Below are 22,840 nucleotides of genomic sequence, written 5' to 3'. Positions count from 1 at the left end.
AAATAAGAAGGCTAATTCCTAGTTCTTCCTTTTTATTTCCTTTGGGAAAGTAAGACATCAATGAACAAATTTTCCAGTTTGCATTATCATCACACTTTATGTTTCTGAACTGAACTTCACAGTATACATTCTACGACCAGAGAGGCAATCATATTCATAGGTCCTGAGATCTCTGGAAGTGCACGGTAGAGTATGCCTATTCCTCCATCAGATCAAAGTTAGGGATCTTTGATAACAAGACTTCCAGACAAAACTATGATAACTATGTGAGCCCCACCCATGCAGCCCCTTCAGAATTTCTGAGCAAAATGCTGATGATGAAAAATATGAATCCAGGATGACTTAGTAAACCTGGAACAACCACTGATAAAGATGGATGTATCTTAACGATCCTATTTCTGGTAATCTGTTGAGTTCTCCAGGGTACAAAACTCCATTTAGTGATCTGTGATAACTAATAAGCTTGGGAACTGTAGCCAACTTAAGGAGTCCTATAATGTATCAAATTGTGACATTTAAAAAGCTTTTAGTAAACTGAATATAGCTGCTACTGGTTCACGCTCAGTTACAAAGGGCAGTGATGAACTCAGCACTTGCTTCTGAATTTTAGAGGCTCACAATTTCTAGATTAACGAGGCTGCTAACACCTGGTAAATTAACTACCACCTTGTGGTCCTAATCACAGGCGAGCACATGATCCCATCTGAAATGTTTTCTTTTCTTACAATGAGGACATTATTTAACACTTAGGAGTAAGGTGACAAGACTACTGGGAAAACTCTCAGACTATTCTTATTTTGTTCATTTTGAAAATCAGATTAATTTGCACCATTCTCCATAATAAAAACTAAACCAGGAAATAGTATGCAAGTTAAATAAAAAAGAATTTTGGAAAATAGCATTTTTATGAAATAATTGCTGTTTAAAAAAATAAAATTATAGAGATATGGTGCAAGAATAAGTGAGAAAACGAGAGAGAGTGGACTGGAAGTGTGTATACTATAATGTTAGCAGGTCTCTAAGTGGTAGGGATGGGGTAATTTTAATTCTTTCTGTTATTTTGTATTTGCAGCCGACTAGGAATCATCAGAATAAATATGTATTTCAGTATAATAGAGAAAAAATAAAGTTGCAAAATAGATAAAAGGAAACATATAAAAGACTTAGAAAATTCTTAATTCACACAAATTTATTTTGCTCATAAAGAAGCTAAAAAATTATACTTACCTACTTCACAAAGTAAATACCAAGTACAAAAGAAATCTTTATTTGTAATAAAGTCCTTCCATCATCATTAAAAAAATTAATGTATCTTTTAGACATTTCCCTTACAAAACATAGGTTTTGATGTTTTGTATCCTGCTGATACAAATCCTGCTGATGAAATAGTTTCACGGGTAGGAACTCTGACTAGAAGACAATCTAATTATCATCACATATAGGGCACAAACCCCCATAAAATGCTACATAACACTTAACTGGGGAGAAATAGCTTAGGAAAAGTAATTTTTTTTTTTTTAATGTATATATTCTTTTTCTTTTTCTTTCAAGTTTACCTAAATGACATTTATAGAACATCAAACGCAACAACAGCAGAATACTGTACACATTCGAAAAGTAATTTTTTTAAGCCCCACAGTAATACATTATAGCTCCTATAAGCAGTTGCTGATTTCTAGTAAAACATCTTACCTGTTTTTCATTAGCCTCAGCTCTCGTTTTCGTGTTGCTTCTTCTGCTAGTTGCTGGGGACTGTGCAAACTTCCTGGTGAGGCAGCCATCACTACTCCCTGTGGCAAAGCAGTGGCAGGAGCTCGGATCTGGTAAGTTGGCATGTCACCAGTGGCAGCTACAATGAAACAAAATATTACAAGCTTATATAAACAATTTACAACTTGATATTTTATATACAACTGACCTAAAAATAACATACTTCTTTTTACATGTCATAAGAGGTGATCTTGCTAATGTTTAAGATGATTATTTGGAGTATTTTAGAAAGCTTAGGTATCAAAGATATTCAGCATTTGGAACAATGACATTCAGCATGCTCTATACATTTAAAGTAGAAAAATGCCCTAGCCTAAAATCAGCAGTGTGCTGATAAATGGTAAACAACCAGCTCTCTGGGGTTGTTAGCCCTGATCTGTAGCATTTGTCTATTCCTACAATGTAAATACTTTCACCGTGGCCAATTTCAAGCTACCAATGTCACTTCACTGAATGTAGAGTTGAGAAGACATACACAGTGCACACCATACAAATAAAATAGATGTAAATAACCTCAAGAGCATAGATAAAATAACTGGAAGTGATCTTTTGAGTATTTATTAATGTTGTTTTTAATGTAATTTATTTGTTAAATATGTGTATGTGTGTGTATATATATATACACATAAATTTTTAATAATGGCTGTTTTAGCAACCAGCTCACAAAAATCCTGAAAATTTAACAATCAGCTTTCGCAAACCAGTGGGAATTGGCTCTAGCACACCACTGCAAAAATTTTAATTAAGCAGAACATCTTCATCCTCTAACTATTCCAGTGAGGAGATTTTCCTATACCCTGTACCATGCCTGAAACAGTTACCAAATGTCTTCAAGTGCAAGTCCTATCACCAGAAGATGACTGAGGTGCTAGAAGGAAAATACTAGCTCACTGTATTTTCAGTTTAAAATCAAAAACAAAGCAGCAAAGCTCTACTTAAAAGTGGTTTCTGGGCTGGCCCTGGGGCTTAACGCTTAAGTGCGCGCGCTCGGCTACTGGCGGCCTGGGACCGACACACCGCTTCTCCGGCCATGCTGAGGTGGCGTCCCACATACAGCAACTAGAAGGATGTGCAACTATGACATACAACTATCTACTGCGGCTTTGGGGGAAAAAAAAAGGAGGAGGATTGGCAATAGATGTTAGCTCAGAGCCGGTCTTCCTTAGCAAAAAAAAAAGAGGAGGATTAGCATGGATGTTAGCTCAGGGCTGATCTTCCTCACAAAAACCAAAAAAGTGGTTTCTCTGGGAAATGATCATTTCTGTCTTTTGTAGGTTTCTTGGGATAATAATACATTTCTAAGTATTCATTTTTAAAAACTATTTTCTAATTATACTATAATCATAGTTAAATGATAGACAATATTTATTTAGTATTCATATTGAATACTGAAAGTCCTCAAAATGTCCTAATTTATATTCAAATTTTATCTATCTACCGCAATAAATGTAGCTTCCTAGAAAAGACAGATGGATTTAAATAATGAAACATATTTCCACCACCAACATTTCAATTTTGAGAACGTATGGTCCAGAGTTAATTTGACACTCTGACGGGATATTACAAAATACACACTCTCTCAAAGCTAAATGCAAGAAAAAGATTTAAAGAAAGTTATTAAATCATGTAAAAATTGGTCTGAACCAAACGCCAATCAAAACATGAAACACAGCCACTTCTATATTTCATTAAAATGTATTATACCCATTGAGTAACAACTAAAATTTTACCCAAAAGGGAGACAAAAACTTTTTCACTTAAATGGTATATTATCACTGAAAATAGCCAAGCAGTTTACAAGGTTAATCAAAAATTGATCTATGTGCTTCTTTTTGGGTAAATGCCAAGTTTGTTTTCTCCCTAGGGCTCAAGAATTAGGTAAAAGACTAAAACAATAACAAATATGACTTTGGGGGAAGATCATTAAAAGTCTTCATAAGATTAACAAAAATACCATTTATAAGGTTATACTGCTTCTTCCTTCTGTATGTAATTTAAAAAAACAATGGTGATAAATAGTAACTGTGATAAATACAATGATCACCAGCAAAATCTCTATTAATAAACTTGGGAAAAATCCTAAATTTGTTTTTGTGACTATTAAAAATACTGTATACACAGATGTCTCATTATATGTCACAGAAAATTTTATAGCTTTGAAATATGTAAGAAAATAATTTTAAAACCGGTTGTAAACTGTTAGCTTACTAAAGCTTTTTTTTTTTTTTAAATATTTTAATCATATTGTTGGAGGATATAAAATGGAGCATAGAATAACATAGTTCTCTCCTCTCTTCTCTTCTCTTTACCCACATCCAGGGAAGAAGGTTATGGGATAATAAAAGTTGAAACAATGGAATAGCTGGAGGCTACACAGACTTTCTAAAATTGGAACAATAGCCAGTGACGAATGAGAAGTTTACGTGTCATCATATTGACATTTGCAGGCCACGTGGATGCAGACCTTGGTCTAGGGTTGCTGTTTCCAAACGCTGCTCACAAAGAAGTGCAATAAAATCAACAGAAAGGTACAGAGGGGTTCATTATACTCTCTGGTCTTATATACATCTGCTATTTTCTGTACTGTAAAGTTAGAGCAGAATGCTTATCAGATATACAAAAGTTAGTTGAAGAGTATCTATTTTTTTTAAAAAAGGAAATAAAGCGTGGTGGGAATACTTCACAGATGAAAAATAAAGCTCATTCATTGGTCTTAGAACCAGCAATGGTTCTAAACTTTTGCCTGTTTCCAAAAGCTGAAACCACCCTTAAAGGACCAAATTTGGCACCACGAAGAATAATGGCAATTCCAAAAGAGGCATTCTTAAAACATTTTGAGCAGCAGCTCAAATGATAACTTGGAAGGGAAGGATATATTTGGATGTATCAGTTCTGGGATGTTAGCTAACAAACTGAGTTTTATTACAATTTTTCAGACATACTATATATTCCTTTGATCTCCTTCAATGAAAATCAGATTGCAGCTCATTAGTTCAAGCCAGCAATAATGAATTGGTATACATTAGTAGGAATTAGTATAAGTTTCTGTAATATCCCAAAGAATCTATATGATGGTACACTTCTAATGGTCACTGAATAAATATGAATGGATAAATCCCACATATTCAAATATGATCTTATTAGTAAATACATTAAAAAGATATGAGCAAAGAGAATCTCTTGTTTTGAGGAAATTCAAATGTCAAAAAGCTTTTATGTTAGTTAGCTTCAGTTTCTAGTATTAAGAATTCCGTGGTAATTTAAAGCAGATTAGATACCTGGGCTCACAGATCAAAGAACCACCCTACGTTCCTCGATGACATATTCTTATGCCTACACTCTTATAAAGGCCAATTCCTGTTCCATCTAACTACTAAAAGTGTTCAAATTGTTTTATTCTAGAATTTCATTGTATAAATTATTTCTGAAAATAAATGGGTCATCAGTGAGGACTTGAAACTCATGACTGAGGAAAGATAATAAGAAAAAGATACTTATGCACTAATTTTATCCTATGGCAGCAAAAGCTTTCAAGACAAGTCTGGGACACCTTTTTTACCTTAGAATCCAGCACAGAACGTGACGTGTAATGGATGATGGTGAGTTCTATGCACTATGAAGGGAATTCTGAATTCCTCAGGGTTTTGCACAAGCCCACTGTCATTTGGAATGTTTAAAACGAGCAGTCTTATCACTTTAAGACTATTATTAGCTATTATTATAGCTACGTCTTTAAGTCTTTAACACTAAGACATGGAAAGCCCTATAAGATGCTACATATTTATTCAAACTGGCTTTTCTTGATAAAAGGCGTTTTTTTCTTCAATCTTTCCTTAGTCATCTAACCTGGCATTTTAGAAGCAGAGGTGTTCTAATTATAGTGTTTCCAACCATCTAACTCTTGACATGAAAAAAATTTTTTAGGTTTAGTATCAAATAGTTCATGGGAAAAGAAAATTCCTAGAACTCTCAATTCCGGTCATTAACTTCATACCTCTCTTTGCAAGCTTTAAACACGGTACAGCAGAAAAAGCATGGGGATTGGAGTCTGGGTTCTAGTCCAGCTCTGCCACTTACCAGCCATGTGACTTGGGGCAAGTTCAGTTTCCTCATCTGTAAAATGGGGATACAGTATCTCATTTAATACTCACAATACACCCTGCAATGTATGTCAAAGTGTCTAGCACAGTGCCTGGCACCTGGGAGGCATTCAGCAAATGTTAGTGCCCTTCCTCTTCCCTTCCTTAAGTTCTGAAAGACAATGTTCCAAATTATGCTTACACTGTGTATTAGTTAAAAGGCATATAACACCCATAAATACATTCTCCCCTGGAGTCTCCCTGCTAACAAACCTGGGTAATAGAATGATTGAAATGTATGGCTCTTATTCCTTATTTTGTTCAAAAATATGCCTATTAAAAACTTTTAAACTTTATACTGTATTTTATTATATTCCTTTAGAGAATAAATTTAAAAGATAATATAAAACGTCCTTTTCAACGTACATAATCATTTAAAATAGAACCTCAAAGGTGGAGAATCACAAATAACAAATGATATTATCTCATCAGACTGGTGGTAAGAAAACTAAAAAACCCCACAAGTCAAAGAGGTATTTGTTTCTTCCTAAGAAAGAAAGAAGAAACCCAGCCAAATACCTATCTTGACAGCTTCCAAAGTGAAACAATTTATCAACACCCCAAATGATAGTGATTTTATTTGCTTGTTTATTTATTGAGATTGGTACAGTACTGAGTACATTAACTGAAGAAAATGTCTGCCTATGGAGCTCCTACCTTCACGTGACATTTCGCTGTGTGTCACTAATCCTGAGGACATCTAAGTGATCAGCAATAGAGGTAACTGAGAAGTCACACTTATCAGCAGGGGCTTCCTTCCCGAGCTCCAGCAAGCTAGGCCATCGTCCCTTTCCTTCTGTGGTTCTCTCCCTCCCTACGATCACACCAGTGCTCCTAGGGCCCAAAGTAGGCCTGTCCTTGCCTGCTGTCTCACATTGTCGAGAACTGTCCCTCCTCCATCGCTCCACTTCTTCCAGGAAAATTAAACCCTACATAAACATGACTACTTACGCATTGAACATTTTCAAATTTGTTACAATTACTATATAGACCACATAGAATGAAGTCATTAAATATTTTTTACTTTAAGGTACACATAAGGGAACTTTCTGAGTTGTTTATTGAGTGTAAACCTTAGAGTAAAAAAAAAGTCTATATAAAAAATGAGAAATTATGAATATTGAAATTTAAAGTTCTATGTAATAGCAAATACACACTTTATTGTCCTATGAGAGTAATAACAAATATTCTAGAAAAAATCCATTTTGACTACTTAAAATGATGCTAACTTCCTTTTGTATGTTTATAAGTAGTGTGGCGTGTGCTATTGTAACTCATCTAACATTAGCACAATTTATCAATGTCAGGTGAATTTCGAGGGGCAATGTAATGTGGTGTGAACAGAACTAGACAAGGAGTCTGAAGATCCAAACGGTTCACCACTTGCTAGCTTTGTAAGCTTGGATGAGTCATTTACCCACTCTGACCTGTGTTCAGTTATACGCAACATGAGTGCAATACTATCTGCCCTCAGCAAATCAGTGAGAATGTATGGAAGTGCCTCCCCTCTTGGGGATTTAAATGTGGTTTCCTCAGTGAGGCCCATCTTGATCCTGTATTACCTGCTTCCTGTGGGTCTCTCAAGACTTGACATCTTCTTTGATAGCACTTACCACATTTGTATTTGTGTCTACTTGTAACATTTAGTGATTTTTTATTTTAAAGTTTACATAAATGCAAAGTATCATCATAATTATTTTATTAGGCAATGTATTCATATAGGGAAATGAAAATGGGGCAAAATGAAACAATTATCCCAAATTATATTTCATTAAAAAATTTTCAAAAGTGGTGGGAAAATAGTATAATGGCCATTTCAGAAAACCTTCCAGACAGATCTGGAGTTTTATTGAAACTTAAGGTAGATAAGTGACGTATTATTTTCGCTTCCAACATGATTATAACTTGCTTTGCTGCCAACTTCAAGAAACTGTTACCACCTGATCCAAACCACTCTTTTAAGAGGAAATTTCCAAACAAAAACCTTTTCCAGCAGCCTCCTTTCACAAAGGTGAAATTATCCTTGTTCTCATGCCTCAGATATTAACTAAGATTTTCCAAATTTGAATAAGGTAGAATGTTTTTAACAATTCAGAAATCCAGGCTGAATACTACTTTTTAGAGTTTTTTAGGCTCAGAGTCTAAAAGATATGGAGTTAGACTCCTAACACAATCACCTTGTGGATAAAGCTAAAAACTATTTCTAATAAAAATTTAAACTATACCCAACAGAATCAATAATATAATTTACAAACTATAGATATTTACTTTTCACATTCAATTCCATGATTTCTATAAGTAAATGCTCCCAAAACCTTTTCCAGGCCAGTCAGTATTGTTAGGAGCCTGATTTTGGTCTAGATCAGTTTTTCAAACTATAAATTGTGGACCATTAGCGGGTCATAAAATCAATTTCATGCGTCAAGAATAGCATTAAAAAAAAAGAAATAGATAAGTATGAGTACATCATATATAGTAAGGATATGCATTATTTTTGAAACTTGTTTTATATAAATGTAGGGCACACACACACACACACACACACACACACACACACACAGCTCTACTGCATCATGATTTAAAATGTGGGTCATGGTCAAAAAGCCTGCAGACCAACGATCCAGGTCAATCCACTTGGTTTGCCAATCTACACAAGCAGATCAGAACTGAGAACCCCCAGGCTGGTTCTAAAGCTGTTCTACTCTACTTTCAAAAAAGTACCTTAAACCCTCTGCTCTTTGGGCTCTTCAAAAAAAAAAAAGAAAAGCAAATGTGTTTTTCATTTTCACATAGTATTTCAAATAGAATTGATTCTATAAGAACTGACCACATCTCCAAAAACAATGATTCCCAAGGGCACAACGAAGTCCTGTGAAAAAAGTCTGACATCTTTTAGTTTCAGCATTTGACAATTTTAAATTGGAAAAGGTAAAACCTGGGGAAAAAATCTCTTTAAGGATGGTATGTTCATTCTGTAAACATAAATGTATAAAAATGTTCATTTATTTACAAGCAACGGTTAAAAATTTATGCAAATTTTTACCTTCAACTTTCATCTTTAAATATATTGAGTATTTTCAAATCATTTTATTTTTTGTTATGATTCTCAAGCTTAGACAAGTCAAAAGGTGAACTGGAATTAAAGGTTTAGTAAAGATAGAAACCAACTAATAATTTTCAGAAAATAAATATATGCAGAAAAATGCCTTTTGGTTCTAAGAATCATATGACATGCAGTATTTGAGATTAAGTCCATCTATATCTTATAATAAATTTGTCATTTGAGAGCTTCTGCAATTTATAGCATCTCTAAAACTTCACAAAAACTTCTTTGAGAAAAGCAGTTCCTCAAGATAATTTTTAAAACAATTTAATACAGATTTTACATGCTCAAGACAATCGAATGTTCCTATCTAGGAAGAGGGCTGAGTCCCACTAACTGAAGAGTTAAATTGTGGTGAAGCTGTTTACAATCATCCATTCTTCATGAATTCAATCGCAAATTCAGTGCTGGGTCAGAAATAAGAAAATGAACGTTGCCACCACATAAAGGACATGAGCAACTAAGTCAAAATCATGACCTGTAAGAAAACCAAACCACGTTAAGAATTACTGATGACAAATATTTTCCACTAACTGCGGCCGGGGGGCCAACTCTCGGGCCAGCACTTCCCTGACTGAGCACTGGAGGGCAGAGGACGGGCCAGGGCCGTGGGCGCCCAGGGCAGCAGCCCGCCGGCGCCGCCTCCCAGCACGTGCACCTTCCCACGGCGGAGTCCCGCTCTCGCAGGCGGCCAGCGTGCTCGAGCGTCCCCCGGCCAGGCAGACACTTACCTCAAGAGCAATGCCAAAGCAAGGCTTACAAGAAACTAACCAGTCTAGGAGCAGTCTGGAAGGAGGCGGTGGGGAGCTAGTTAGCCACTCTAAATCTGTCAGCAGCGCTTGACAAAGCAGAGAGGAACTGACTCAGTCTCAGCATGACTCGGCTGACGTCAGTGTGCAGCTCGCCGGGAGGTTAACTTTCCACCTCCCGCCGAAAGGCGATTCCAGGAAATGTAATGACGTCAGCCCTGTGAACTCCACTGGCAGAGCGACGGCCGCTTCACTCGGAGGAAAGCAACGAGGAGGCCCACGAACACCCCTGCCTTGCGGGTCTTTCCTCGTCTGTTTTGGAGCTCCATTTGTACACAGCAATGAAATGGGAAGATTAATTTTTTACAACTTGAAAACTGTGTAAGTGTAATTTGTAGCTGCACTGGGTCTGCAACAGGTTGCAGATGAAGTAACAGCTTATATGGTAGAGCAGAATGGAGAGAGAGCGCGAGAGGACTACTGCCTGGGTCAAGTAGGCAATACAATACCGAGCAAAAAGGCAATGATACGAAGATGCCTTAACAGAGTGGGCTGAATCCATATAGATATATATGACAAGAAGCTTCTCACTCCTCAGCTACTGAAAAATCCAGACTTGTTGAAACACTCAGGGTCCCTAAATAATTTTTCTAAACTTCAAAAACAATTTCTGCAGAAGTAACTTAAATCCCTCTTTAAAATTCTTACCTGTTTCATCTCCAGTTACAGCCATGATGGGCTTCTGCATACAGAGCTGTCTTGTTTCCCCTATCACAGGGCACCAGAAAGTGTTCCCAACCAGCAAGCATGGGCAGGGTAAGGAGGAGTACTGACATCACAATGACATCACTAGCCTATCACTGCCATCAATTTGCTTTGTCACAGACGAGCTCACTGAAACCCAAGCCCTGTGAAAACCCTTCCTGTAAGAAAGCATCTTAATGCCCTCGTCTCTCATTTTTACATGCAAGTCTGTTGGGGTGGACTCGGGCAAAGAATGTCGTATTAGCATTAAAAGTTACATGGTTGTTTCTTATGAGGCTGCTACTTTATTATTGTACTGTCCAAGGTTTCTAGGTAAACAAAGGGGCCATAAACTCTATATATTTTTTGTAACTCATAGAAGGAGAAAAAATACTTGGAGATTAAAATAACAAAAACAAAAAAACCCTGACATTCAGCCCTGAAAAATCACTGAAATACACAGAAGTGTATTTCCTAGACACTTCTAAATTCACCAAGTAAGAAATACCCAGCCACCTTTGTTCACTTAACACATTTTCATTTGCTTCAACACCATAAAATCCAGCTGTTCCTAAGGTGGATTTTGCTATATTTGCTAATAGAATTTGCTAATTTCACTTGAAGGGAGTAGATAACTGAAATTTTAAAAATTCACTGTGCCAAATGTAGCAAGTATTACATAGCATTCTTCTATAAATAATAGATTTATTATTTGACCTGATATTTGACCTTTTTGGTCCACAAACACAGCAATTTCATGTAGCTCAATCTAATACATTATTTTACTAAATCAAAATCCCTTGAAAACAATTTTACAATTTTAAAAAATTCATAAATAAATCACAATTACTATTCATAAAATAAAATATGTCCAATTTTATTTGGATCACCTAACGAAGGTTCAGTGCACGAACTGCTGGATCACTACAGGAAATCTAACAACCACATGGTTAGACAAAAAATGGGCACATGTTCAACAGTATAAGACCACAGCCTGGGGAAAAAAATGATTTGCATCTCTACTGCACAAAAATAAGTCACATGTCACTGAGACCTTTTACATTTATCAGTGGGTCATACAAAGCCCATTCCCTTATACGATTAGAATCCAACCCGACCTTATGTCAATGGAAGGACACTCCACCACATTTTTGCGTTATTCAATCAAGCACCTTCTAGTAAAGGCAGGGACTTCACACTCAGATACTTAGGAGGTGAAACATCAGGGAGTATCATGTTTCTAGTAACTCTCCACAGCACGTGAGCTGAAGACACCCTGCTCAGGCTAAGTAAGAAGTCTAAGGATCAATCTAGATAGCAACCCCCATCAGAGGCTCCATGAAGGACTCCTCCATCCCAGCCACACCTAAGAGTTTGGGTCCAAAGCACTAGTCAATTTTATTTCCAATTTCAGAAAGTTCAAATTGGTTTTTATCTCAACATTTCTTCAAATTGGCACTTGGTACTCAATAAATATTAGTGTAAAAAATGGGTAGAGGAAGGAGGAAGGAGGGAGGTTGGTTGCTTGGCTGACTACTGTTTTAGTTAGTTTTTAATATACTCCCTGGACCAGATAAACTCAGTTAATCAGCACACAGAACTGATAACATTTTCACAGAGGAAGAGTATTTCACTTTCATTCAGTAAATGGTTACTGAACATTTATCATATGCCAGGGACTGTGCTAGGGACTAAGAATCCCTGTCCAAACAGAAGTCACCATCTAGGCAGGACAGAGATTCACAACAGTGTGATAGGTGCCCCAAGGGGCAGCGGGAACTCACAGGAGGTTGTTGAAGCCACATTTGGAGGATTGGGGCAGGCTTCCTGGAGGAGGTTGCTAAGATGAAACCTGAATAATGCAGGTGACTGGGGAAGGTGTTCCTCTCAGGGCAAAGGCTGTGTCTGAAGGCCTAGAGAGGAGAGAGGGCGTGGCATATCACAGGAAATGAGAAGAAGCCAGCATAGAGCTGTACCACCAAAGAGGACGGTGAGAGGGAGAAGACTAATAGAGGAAGCAAGGCCTGGATCAAGCAGAGATTCTGACTTTGTCTAACAAGTCAGAACAGGCATTCAATGAAGGTTTTTGAGCAGGACACTGACATGATTAGATGCGAATTGTAGAAATACCACTCTGAACTGCAGAATCAAGAGTATAAAGGAGAGAGTTTTCATGTTGGAAGCAGAGACTTTTGTTTTTAAGAAATATTAGTAGCTCCCAGAATCATTGAGAGGGATGAAGAAAGAGAGCCTAGCTGAACTTTCAGAAACAATTCACAAAAAACTGGGCTAAGAAGGGATCTGCTACCTCTGGCATGATTAGGAAGATCAGGAAGCTGCCCCATGGTACCAGCTTCAGGGCAGAGACTAGAACCTGCTGCTGTAATCCACGTCAGAGGGGATGGCCGCCAGAACTAGGGTATGACAGAGTGGTGGAGAGGAGAGAAGAGGTGTGATTTAGCTAGGAGGAAGAATGGATGGAGAGGGGCAGGGAGAATAAGGATGATGCCCAGGTTTCTGGCTTGAAGCAACAGGACGGGCAGCAGTTCATTACTGAAATAGGGTAAACAAAAGAACTGGGGTGGGTAAAAAGGGATGTGGAGTTTTGGACTTAAGGAGTTGGAGATGTGTGTGAGATATCTAAGCAGCCAGTTGGAGTCCGGGCACAGCCACAGTGAACTGAAGCCATGGGCAGGGATGAGGTCGTCCAGGGAGAGCACTCAAGTCTGACGGCAGAAGGCCCAGCATGCAAGCCTGAGGAACACCACTAACACTTAGGAGGGGCCAGAGGAAGACCAGACTGAAGGAGAGGCAGGAGAGAGAGCAGAAACAACGATAAAATGAGTATCAGGGAAGTGAAGGAAGACGTCAACAGTGTTCAACACCGCTGAGGAATCAACTGAGAACTCACAGAGAAACTGCTGTGACCTCTCAGTGGGATGACAGGGTGGAAGTAGAGAGAAAGACAAGAATGCCCATGGACCCTGATATGTTTAACATAGAACTAGAACTCCTGGCCACCATTATTTAAAAAAAAGAAGAAGGGAAAAGGAAAGGAAAAGAAAGGCCAGGTAAGGAGAAAAAGAATAAAAGAGGAATAAAGATTGGAAGGGAAGAACAAACATCTTACTTGTATTTGATATAAACACTCACAGAATATCACAGATAGATTCACAATGAATCAGCATATTAGAAGTAATTAGAGTTTAGCAAGGTTAATAGATAAAAGATAAACTTTAAAAAAATCAATAATATTTCTCTACACCTGCAACAACTAGAAAATGTAACAGAAAGGCACCATACATAACAGCAACGAAAACCAAAAAGCATTTAGGAATTAACGGAACAAAAAATATAAAAGACCCCCATGGAGGAAAATTTTAAACTGGAAGTTAAAATAAGATCTGAATAAATGAGACAATCTATGCTTTGGAATAGATCAATTTAGCATTATAAAGACTTCAGTTCTTCCTAACTCTTGTGCAGGGCTGGTGGGAATATAAATTGGTACAGCCATTATGGAAAACAGTGTGGAGGTTCCTTAAAAAATTAAAAATAGGACTACCATACAACCCAGCAATTCCTCTTCTGGGTACTTATCCAAAGGAATCAAAAACACTATGAGGGGCTAGCCTGGTGGCGTAGCAGTTCAGATGGTGTGCTCCGCTTCGGCAGCCCAGAGTTCGCAGGTTCAGATCCTGGGCACAGACCAACGCACTGCTTGTCAAGCCACGCTGTGGCGGCATCCCATATAAAGTAGAGGAAAATGGGCACAAATGTTAGCCCGGGGCCAATCTTCTTCAGCAAAAAGAGGAGGATTGGCAACAGATGTTAGCTCAGGGCTGATCTTCCTCACACACACACACACACAAAAACCCAAATAAACCCCACTAACTTGAAAAGATATCTGCACCCCTATGTTCACTGCAGCATTATTTACAATAGCAAAGATACAGAAGCAACCTAAGTGTCCACTGATGGATGAATGGATAAAGAAAATGTGCTACATATATATAAGGGAATATTATTCAGCCATAAAAAGGAAATCTTGTCATCTGTCATATGGATAGACCTTGAGGGCATTATGCTAAGTGAAATAAGTCAGAGAAAGACAAACACCAAATGATCTCACTTATATGTGGAATCTAAAAAAACAAAAACCAAAAAAAACCAAACTCATAGCTACAGAGAACAGAATGGTGCTTGCCAGAGGTGGGGGGTGGGGAATAGGCAAAAATGGGTGAGGCTGGTCAAAAGGTACAAACTCTCAGTTATAAAATAAATAAGTCCTGGGGATGTAAGGTTCAGCATGGTGACAATAGTGAATAATACTGTGTTGTATATTTGAAAGTTGCTAGGAGAGTAGATCTTAAAAGTTCTCATCACAAGAAAAAAAATTTGTAACTATGTATGGTGATGGATGTTAACTAGACTTATTGGCGTGATCACTTATTGTGACTTATACATATGTTGAATCATTATGTTGTATACCTGAAACTAATATACTGTTATATGTCAATTATATCTCAATAAAGAAAAACGACTTTAGTTCTCCCTAATTAATCTATAAATTAAATGCAATCTCATTGATTTTATTATATTATTATTATTTAGAAACTCAAACTTATTCCAAATGCATAGGAAAGAATAATGGTTCACAAAAGCTAAATCAGCATTAAAACAAACACACAAAAAAGGACAGAAAAGGGGACCTTGTTCTGTGAGATAACAAACCAGTATGGCACTGGCACATAGGGAAACAGTCCAACAGTACAGAATGGCGATTCTGAGACAGACCCAAGCATACATGAGAACCTACTGTATAAATACCATTGCCCCACATATTCATGGGGAAAGGACAAACCATTAGTAGGGAAAACTAGCTCCATAAATGGACGAAAAATGAAAATGGATTCCCACCTAATAGTATATACCCAGGTGAACCTCAGGTGGATTAAGGACCCAAATGTGAAAGGGAAAACTACAAAGCTAATAGAATTAAAGTAGAAAAATATCTTTATGACATATGGAAGAAAAAAAGTTTTTAAATAAAATTCCAAAAGCACAAAACTTATGTTTAAATAAATATGTTTAAACTTCTGTGTGTATTATCTATGAAAAACATAAAACATTTAAAAAACTTTCCTTGTTAAAGTATCAAGTTTGCAGTGGATTTTCCATATGAAAAAAGATAAAATTGGAAGAAATGATTATTCTTTATGATTATTCATGTAGACACACAGGGTTCACACGTATCAGGGAATATACGGGTGACTTTAATTTTACATTTAAAAGAAAACATTAAAGTATTGGGTAAGTACTATGAATTTCTTTTTACTCCATAAATGCCACCACTTCAGTTCTTCAAACACTTTTATTATAGTCCACATTAACCCCCAAATACCCAAGAGAAAAGCTAATTTTCAAGAGATTCATCGATTATAATCTGCTTTTTTCCATACTTGCAAGACTTTCAAACTAAAAGAACTGATATTACTCCCCTTAAAATTAGTGCTTAGGACTACATCCCAACTATTTTTTTTCACTACTGTCAGCTTCCCTAAGAGGTAGTATGAGTACCCCAGAATTCAGATATACTAAGAACGGTCTAAAGAAAAAACAAAAATCAGCCTTTGTTTTGAAATGAGACGTCTAGAAATTAGACTTGAGTGTAATAGCTGGGGAAAGATCCAAATTCAGCACATTATGGACTGGATACTTAAATCTTTATGACTAGGTAATAAAAATATATTAGGTACAACATTTCTAACCCCCAAATGAAGGATATTTACTTAATTAAAAAATTCATTCATGTTTCCAACTCCCTTTTTCCATCATGATACTCTGAATTTAACCTTTCTTAAGAGCAAATAAAACCTGCTATAAAGTGAAAACCATATAATTTAACTTTCTGTTTAACATACTAAAATATTCTTTTTCAAGGCTTTTAAGTGCCTCCTCCCCCCGTCAAAATCTACCTTCTGTATATTTCAGAAAACTATAAAGTCACCACTAAATGGTGTGGTATAGTAATCTACAGGTATTGTAAACGTATGAGATTGATAAAATATACCTTGGACAACCACCTGGCTGCCTGGGACAAAGAACTGCTGAGTGCCATCAGCTGACTGTGCTGCATACTGTACAATTGTAGCACCTGGCGGAGGAGCTCCTGAATCTGTCATTGTTAATGCCTGCAGTCCCTGAACACCATCAGATCCTGGGTTAGAAATCTGGATTGCTCCACCTTGGGCTATAGCAACTTAACAGAAAAAGAAAAGAAATATTAGGGAATTTCAAGATTCATTTTTAATAATCCCAATATTGGAAGAATATACTCTGGGTCTCTTTATTACCAACGCTTCTCATTTCAAGTTACCTTTATTTCGCTATGCTGAATTGATAAGGAGATCCTCCTTCATGGGACAACACTCTGAAAAACCTCACAAATAACTTGAAAATATCTTATATTCAGAATTACTTGACATACATGAACCATGGAGTTTCCTGCTCCCTGGCCTCCATCCAACTAAATGATTTACGAGGAAGAGTGGAGATGCAGATGGAGAAAGTCCAGCTTCTTGATTTTCTCCGTTCTTTCAGATATTTTTAGTTATAGATAAATAGCATTCTTCTAACATTTAAGAAACGGTCAGTAAAATTCCATTGAGCATCCTAAGTACAATGAATTTGTACCTTCATTCAGCTAACTACTTTTCTAATTTATCATCAAAAGAAAGTGACTTTTAATGGAATATATTACATATTTTGGTTTTAAAGCTCAAGTCTACAAAACTATAACCTTTACCATTCTGACTATGTTAGCAGAATCCTGAAATATAAAATGTTAAGTTGGAAAGGACCTTAAAAGGTAACTGAAATAATTTGTGCTACAATATTTACCTCTACCAAGTGTCTTGAATAACTACAGCTAACAGCAACAAATATGAGGCAGACTTCCTCTAAATACTGAGACTTGCCAGTCATGTTTAAAAGTTAACATATTAACTGAAAGTTTCAAAAGAATAATTGATTAAATGTTTTGTTTTTAACTTTCACTCTAATAGACAAGTACTCTTTAAAATATCTGAGAGTTTTGTATACTTTAACATACAGATAACGACCCCATGTTTTAGTTTAAACACGAGTAATTAAGTGGAACTAAGGGCTATCCCTTTTTCAAAAAATCACATATAAACTACCTAACCAGACTTCACAATGCAGATAAAAATAACACAGCATCAGAATAACACAACACCTATAAATCCATGTAAATGTCTTACAGGAATGTTATAGTAGTGTCTAAAATATACTCTGAATCTTTCCAAATCATCATGTAACATTTTTAACAGTATCTGGGCAAAGGACCAGTTGGGTGATGACCTGATCGCATACACCTGTCAGAACCATTGGAAAGAGTAAAAACAATAACAAATCTTCAGTTCTTTGACCTAAGGTTCTAGAGCCTAACATAGAAAGATGGGTTAACCTTTCTAAAAAGATTCCAACATATTGCATTCTCTGCATTTTAGTTCCCTGACCGGCCACCAGCAGCACACAACTGACAGAAACGGAAGAGTCAGTTACCGAATGTCAATAGTGCTGAGGCTGAGAAACTCGGACGTAATACGTTGCATATATCTGGCTCATCGAGAGCATTACATTCTGTACACATTTAAACAAGATTTCACCACGACTCTCCAAAGATTTGCAGGGTCTCAGGAATGAAAGGGTCTGGGAGAGATCTATGTCCCCTTCTTAAAGGGGGGGATGAAAAAGAAGAGATGCTGCTTCCTTGCCTCCTCACTGCTGGACAGGAGTGAACTTCATATTACCACATATTTGAATGTGCATTTCCAGTTCATAACTAGTTTCACGTCACAGAAATAGTGCTTTAGAAAGAATAGGAAAAGGCAGTGTAACCACAACTGTGTAAGAAGCACAAGCCTAAGCATACAGCAGGCACTCAATACAACGATGAATGAATGGCCTTAATTTACTCAAGACAGATTTTGTTATGAACAACTTAAGCCACTTGTGAATCTAGAAGAGTTAAATGAAGTATGGTTTCAAATTCTAATTACAGAACTTAATTTTCAATGCCAATACAATTATCAAGATTTGGACTAGTAAAAAGTCTGAACTGAGAGTAGTTGCTCCCAATGATAAGAACCATGAAATAGGTAGATAACAAGAGCCTTACTTTCTTTTTTCTTTTCATAGTTTCTTTTTTTACTCTTTTTTTTTTTCAGTGTTTTGTCATAGTTCTAACCAAAACTTCTTAGCTTTTACACTGTGAAAAGCTGATATATCAAGAATCTGTTCCTCTCATCGTTTTATTTTCTGGTCAAGTCATTATATAATTAGGTGTGGACAACAAAAGCTACACACACACAAGCTGGCTCCAGGGGGAAATTGTTCCTACTGATAAGTCTCATACTTTAGCATAGGTTTTATTTTTTAAACCGAAGGCGCTCTTGATTTTGACATTATCAAATGACAGAGGACCTTCCCATTCAAAATGTTACCTCTCACTTGACATAAACAAGATTTCCCAATGCTTCAGGACACTGGAAATAGGCTTTGTCTGTGCACATGTATTCAAAAGATTTGAGCAGGAAACTTTTTAGGCTACCAAATATTCAAGGATAGCATAATATGTGTTTTCAGTAAACACTCATAAAGATAAATCAAATGGTAGGAAAAACTGAGATGAAATTAACTGAATGAGTTCAATCATAACTTTTGTTTTAGCTAATTATTTTTTTAAATAACTTACGGAAGTTTTCTAGCAAACGGAAGTAGAAAGAATTTTGTGTCATCTGTTTTTCCTGCTCACTCATCCCAAACCTTTTTTTTTGTCTTGAGTATTTCAAAACAAATCTCAGATACCATGTCTGGTTAATAATTTTTAAATAAAATGATTGGACCATATCAAGGCCATTAGTAACCAATGAAAATAAAATACCTTTGTATATCCCACTAATTTTACTTTGGGAACTTAGGTTTTATTACTGCTTTCTTGGAATGACACACACAACGGAGGCATAAAAGCTTTTACCTACGGCCACAGTCATTCACAATGAAGACACTGGTCTATGAATATTGACTGGGACTCAAGCAGAAGGAAAAGTGTTTTTTTAAATTTTAGACTATATGCACACTAATTTTCCTCTTTTAAGTAATTCTTAATAATATTACAGTTTCATAAAATAATCTAGGTTGAATTAACACTGGACACCTAGATTATATAATCAACGATTCAAGCCGACTGGTAGTTACCTGCTCACAGTAGTGGTACAGGTTAGGCTCTCTTGTCCTAGTTGCTCTGGGAGGTACCTAACCTTCTTTCTCCTAAAGTCTCAGGTGAGCTATACCTCATAAATAAGTAGGTCACTCTGTATCCACTGGTTGAATGTTGGACACATTGACCTTAAATTAAGAAAGAGTGGCTAGAGTGTAATTCATTAATTTACTAAGTATTTTTCTACTAAGTTAGTTTTAGTGGTTACACAAATATCTTTATCTATATCTTAGATAGTCACGGTATTTAGTTTCACATCAGTATTAACCCAAGTATTGTTTCCTTATCCCAACTTACCATATACCATGGTAACCAGGATGATATCATGTCAACTAGTCCAGGCAATAAATTCTTAAAAAATTCCTGGTATACAAAGCCGTGTTTAACAAACCTGCCCCTTCCACTATTCGGTGCCATTGAGCACTTCTCTCCTGGAGCTATTAATATCATTGAAGTGAGGAAAATATTATTTATGGGCTAAAAATTTAAGAGTTTTGGTAAAAGAAAATTTTAATTAAAAAAGTAATATTTTAAAGTCTTTTATAATCAATAAAGAAGAAAGAAGAGCAAGATAAATAAGGGTGGAAACTGAAAAACAGAGTTCATGACCAAATGAGGAAGGGGTAGAATTTATTTAAATTAAGATTTCATCTGACCTCTTTTTACTTGATGCTAATATCTATCTCTTTAATCCTAAACCTGTATATTTGAGCCAATTCAAATACATAAACATATAAATGTTTAATTAATTATAATTTAAATCTATCTATATTCCAAATTGCAATAGAGAGATTCATAAATAAAATTTCATTGAATTAACTTTACAAAGAATACAGACCCTATGCCAGTGAATTCTCAGGTTTAAACTCAAAAAGTGAGCACAAAACAGAACCCGTGAGGACCTGGGCCTTAAGAGTCAAGAAGTGCATACAGCAGAAGAAAGACTCAGACAGACTCATGTTGGACCAAGAATAGCAACACTAAGGTTAAAGAGCCAGATTCACATGAAGTAGATCCTTCCTATGTTTGCTTTGAAAGTGACCTTGGGAGGATGTCAGCAAAGTCACTACTGAGAATCATAAATGCAACTGCATGTACTTGAGAACGCGTGAGCCTCTCAGGTGCAAAGGCCTTTATGGAGACATGGAATCGGTGTGTATCCATATGGTCTCCTGAGAATTCTGAATTCTTGAAGCAGTCCACAAAGTTCACACATATCTTTCTTCATGATGGTGGATTTTGGATTGACCCACTTACCTTTAGTGTATAAAAATTCCAGTAAGATGAGTTTATAGAGACTCATTCTAACAAGGTTCCTAGTAAAATAAAGTAGCAGCAAGCAAAGAGACAGGGACATCGAGAAAAAAAAAAATAATTGGAAGTCTTAGAGGATGGTTCTTAATTGGTAAGGGAAGAGGTCTGGTATAGTAGAGTGAGGGATAAAAAAAACCTGTCTTTAGAGAAAATTTAGTGAATTAAGAAACTTCAAACATTTAAATGTGTTTAGTTGCTTTTTCTATGTGTTTATGAATTCACTCTCATTTAATGCATATCTTAAATGTCTTATGCAGCAAGCAACATTCTTTGCTAATTCTAAGCCTTTCTGAACCGCTATCTTTCAGAAATGTTCTTCTGTGGCAGAACAGCGTTTCTAACCAGAGTGACTTACTTGGCATACAGCACACCTATCACAAAGATCTGTACTTTCAGCAAAGATTGTGCAAGTGTAGCTCACTGTCTTGGTTTTGCAATAATGAACACCTGCCTATTTTAAGTTATTTTTCCTACTTCCAGGGAGTAGCCTATTCCAACTTTCACTTCTTAGTTTTTGTGATTGAAAAAATAAGTTAAGGGCTGACCCCGTGGCTTAGCAGTTAAGTGCATGCGCTCCGCTGCTGGCGGCCCGGGTTCGGATCCCGGGCGCACACCGACGCACCGTTTCTCCGGCCATGCTGAGGCCACGTCCCACGTACAGCAACTAGAAGGATGTGCAACTATGATGTACAACTATCTACTGGGGCTTTGGGGGAAAAATAAATAAATAAACAAAATTAAAAAAAAAAAAAAGAAAAAATAAGTTAAAATATTAAGGCCAACATCTGTCAAATATCTAACTTTCAACTACTAACTGCTTGTATATGGGAAAACCTGATATACTTATTTTTATTTTATTCCTTTGACTTTGACACACAAAGTTCTTTAGTTTAGTTCTTTTCGTTTTTAACTCCAACTAACTCATTATACCAAATTAAAAATAAATAATCTAAAATAATAGTCTTTGAAAATAAGAAACAAAGCAAAGTTTGGGGGAAAGTCTTCCATGGATAAAAGTAGAAGAAAGAATTTAAAACAACAGTTTTACAATAAAAGGTTGTGAAAGGGCCTCAAAAATAGGTATATGCAGGGGGCTAGCCCCATGGTGTAGCGGTTAAGTGCTCGAGCTCCGCTGCTGGTGGCCCGGGGTTCGGATCCCAGGAGCGCACCGACACATTGCTTGCCAAGCCATGCTGTGGCGGCGTCCCATATAAAGTGGAGGAAGATAGCTAACAGATGTTAGCCCAGGGCCAGGCTTCTTCAGCAAAAAGAGGAGGCATGGATGTTAGCTCAGGGCTGATCTTCCTCACAAAAAAACAAAAAAAATAGGTACATGCACATGAATACACAGAAATGTGTCCAGAAATTCTAGTTAAACAAATTCCTCTTAAAGTCCTTAAAACCAAAGGACACCAGTAATTATTTCTATTTCTAGATATTTAGGAACAACATTAAAGCATTAATATCTGTTAAGCTATCCCTAGAAGAAATGTGATTAATGAAAATGGATCTGTGTATGTATAAATAAACATTTACCTTCCACTTAAAGTAAATGTCTTCTAGAAAGTTTAAATGTTAGTATTCACTTCTTGAATGAAAGAATTATCAACAAGTGTCACTAAATGGCTAAGAAATGCATTTTAACAAAGGCAATATGGCTTTTTGTGAACCAATAAATGGCAATTTTTACCTGTAGACAGCACATATAGAACCACAA

The 22,840-nt window shown here is 36.5% G+C and overlaps 1 protein-coding gene across 19 annotated transcripts in view; it reads right to left on the bottom strand.

Moving 5' to 3' along the window:
- CREM (cAMP responsive element modulator) overlaps positions 1–22,840 on the bottom strand; it is a 67,303-nt gene that overhangs the window by 4,279 nt on the left and 40,184 nt on the right. For 5 of the 19 annotated variants that reach the window (XM_058532775.1, XM_058532788.1, XM_058532771.1 and 2 more), the window contains 3 exons: positions 16,579–16,767; positions 5,848–5,883; positions 1,693–1,849 (listed from right to left, as the gene is read on the bottom strand). In XM_058532775.1, the coding sequence (XP_058388758.1) occupies positions 1,693–1,849; positions 5,848–5,883; positions 16,579–16,767 (382 nt within the window). The other 14 variants (XM_058532776.1, XM_058532772.1, XM_058532779.1 and 11 more) reach the window with 11 other exon arrangements.

Source organism: Diceros bicornis, chromosome 36, assembly GCF_020826845.1.
Source record: "Diceros bicornis minor isolate mBicDic1 chromosome 36, mDicBic1.mat.cur, whole genome shotgun sequence".
Lineage (NCBI taxonomy): Eukaryota > Metazoa > Chordata > Mammalia > Perissodactyla > Rhinocerotidae > Diceros > Diceros bicornis.
The sequence above is the reverse complement of the archived record's forward strand: the minus strand, read 5'-3'. Positions and strand labels throughout refer to the sequence as shown.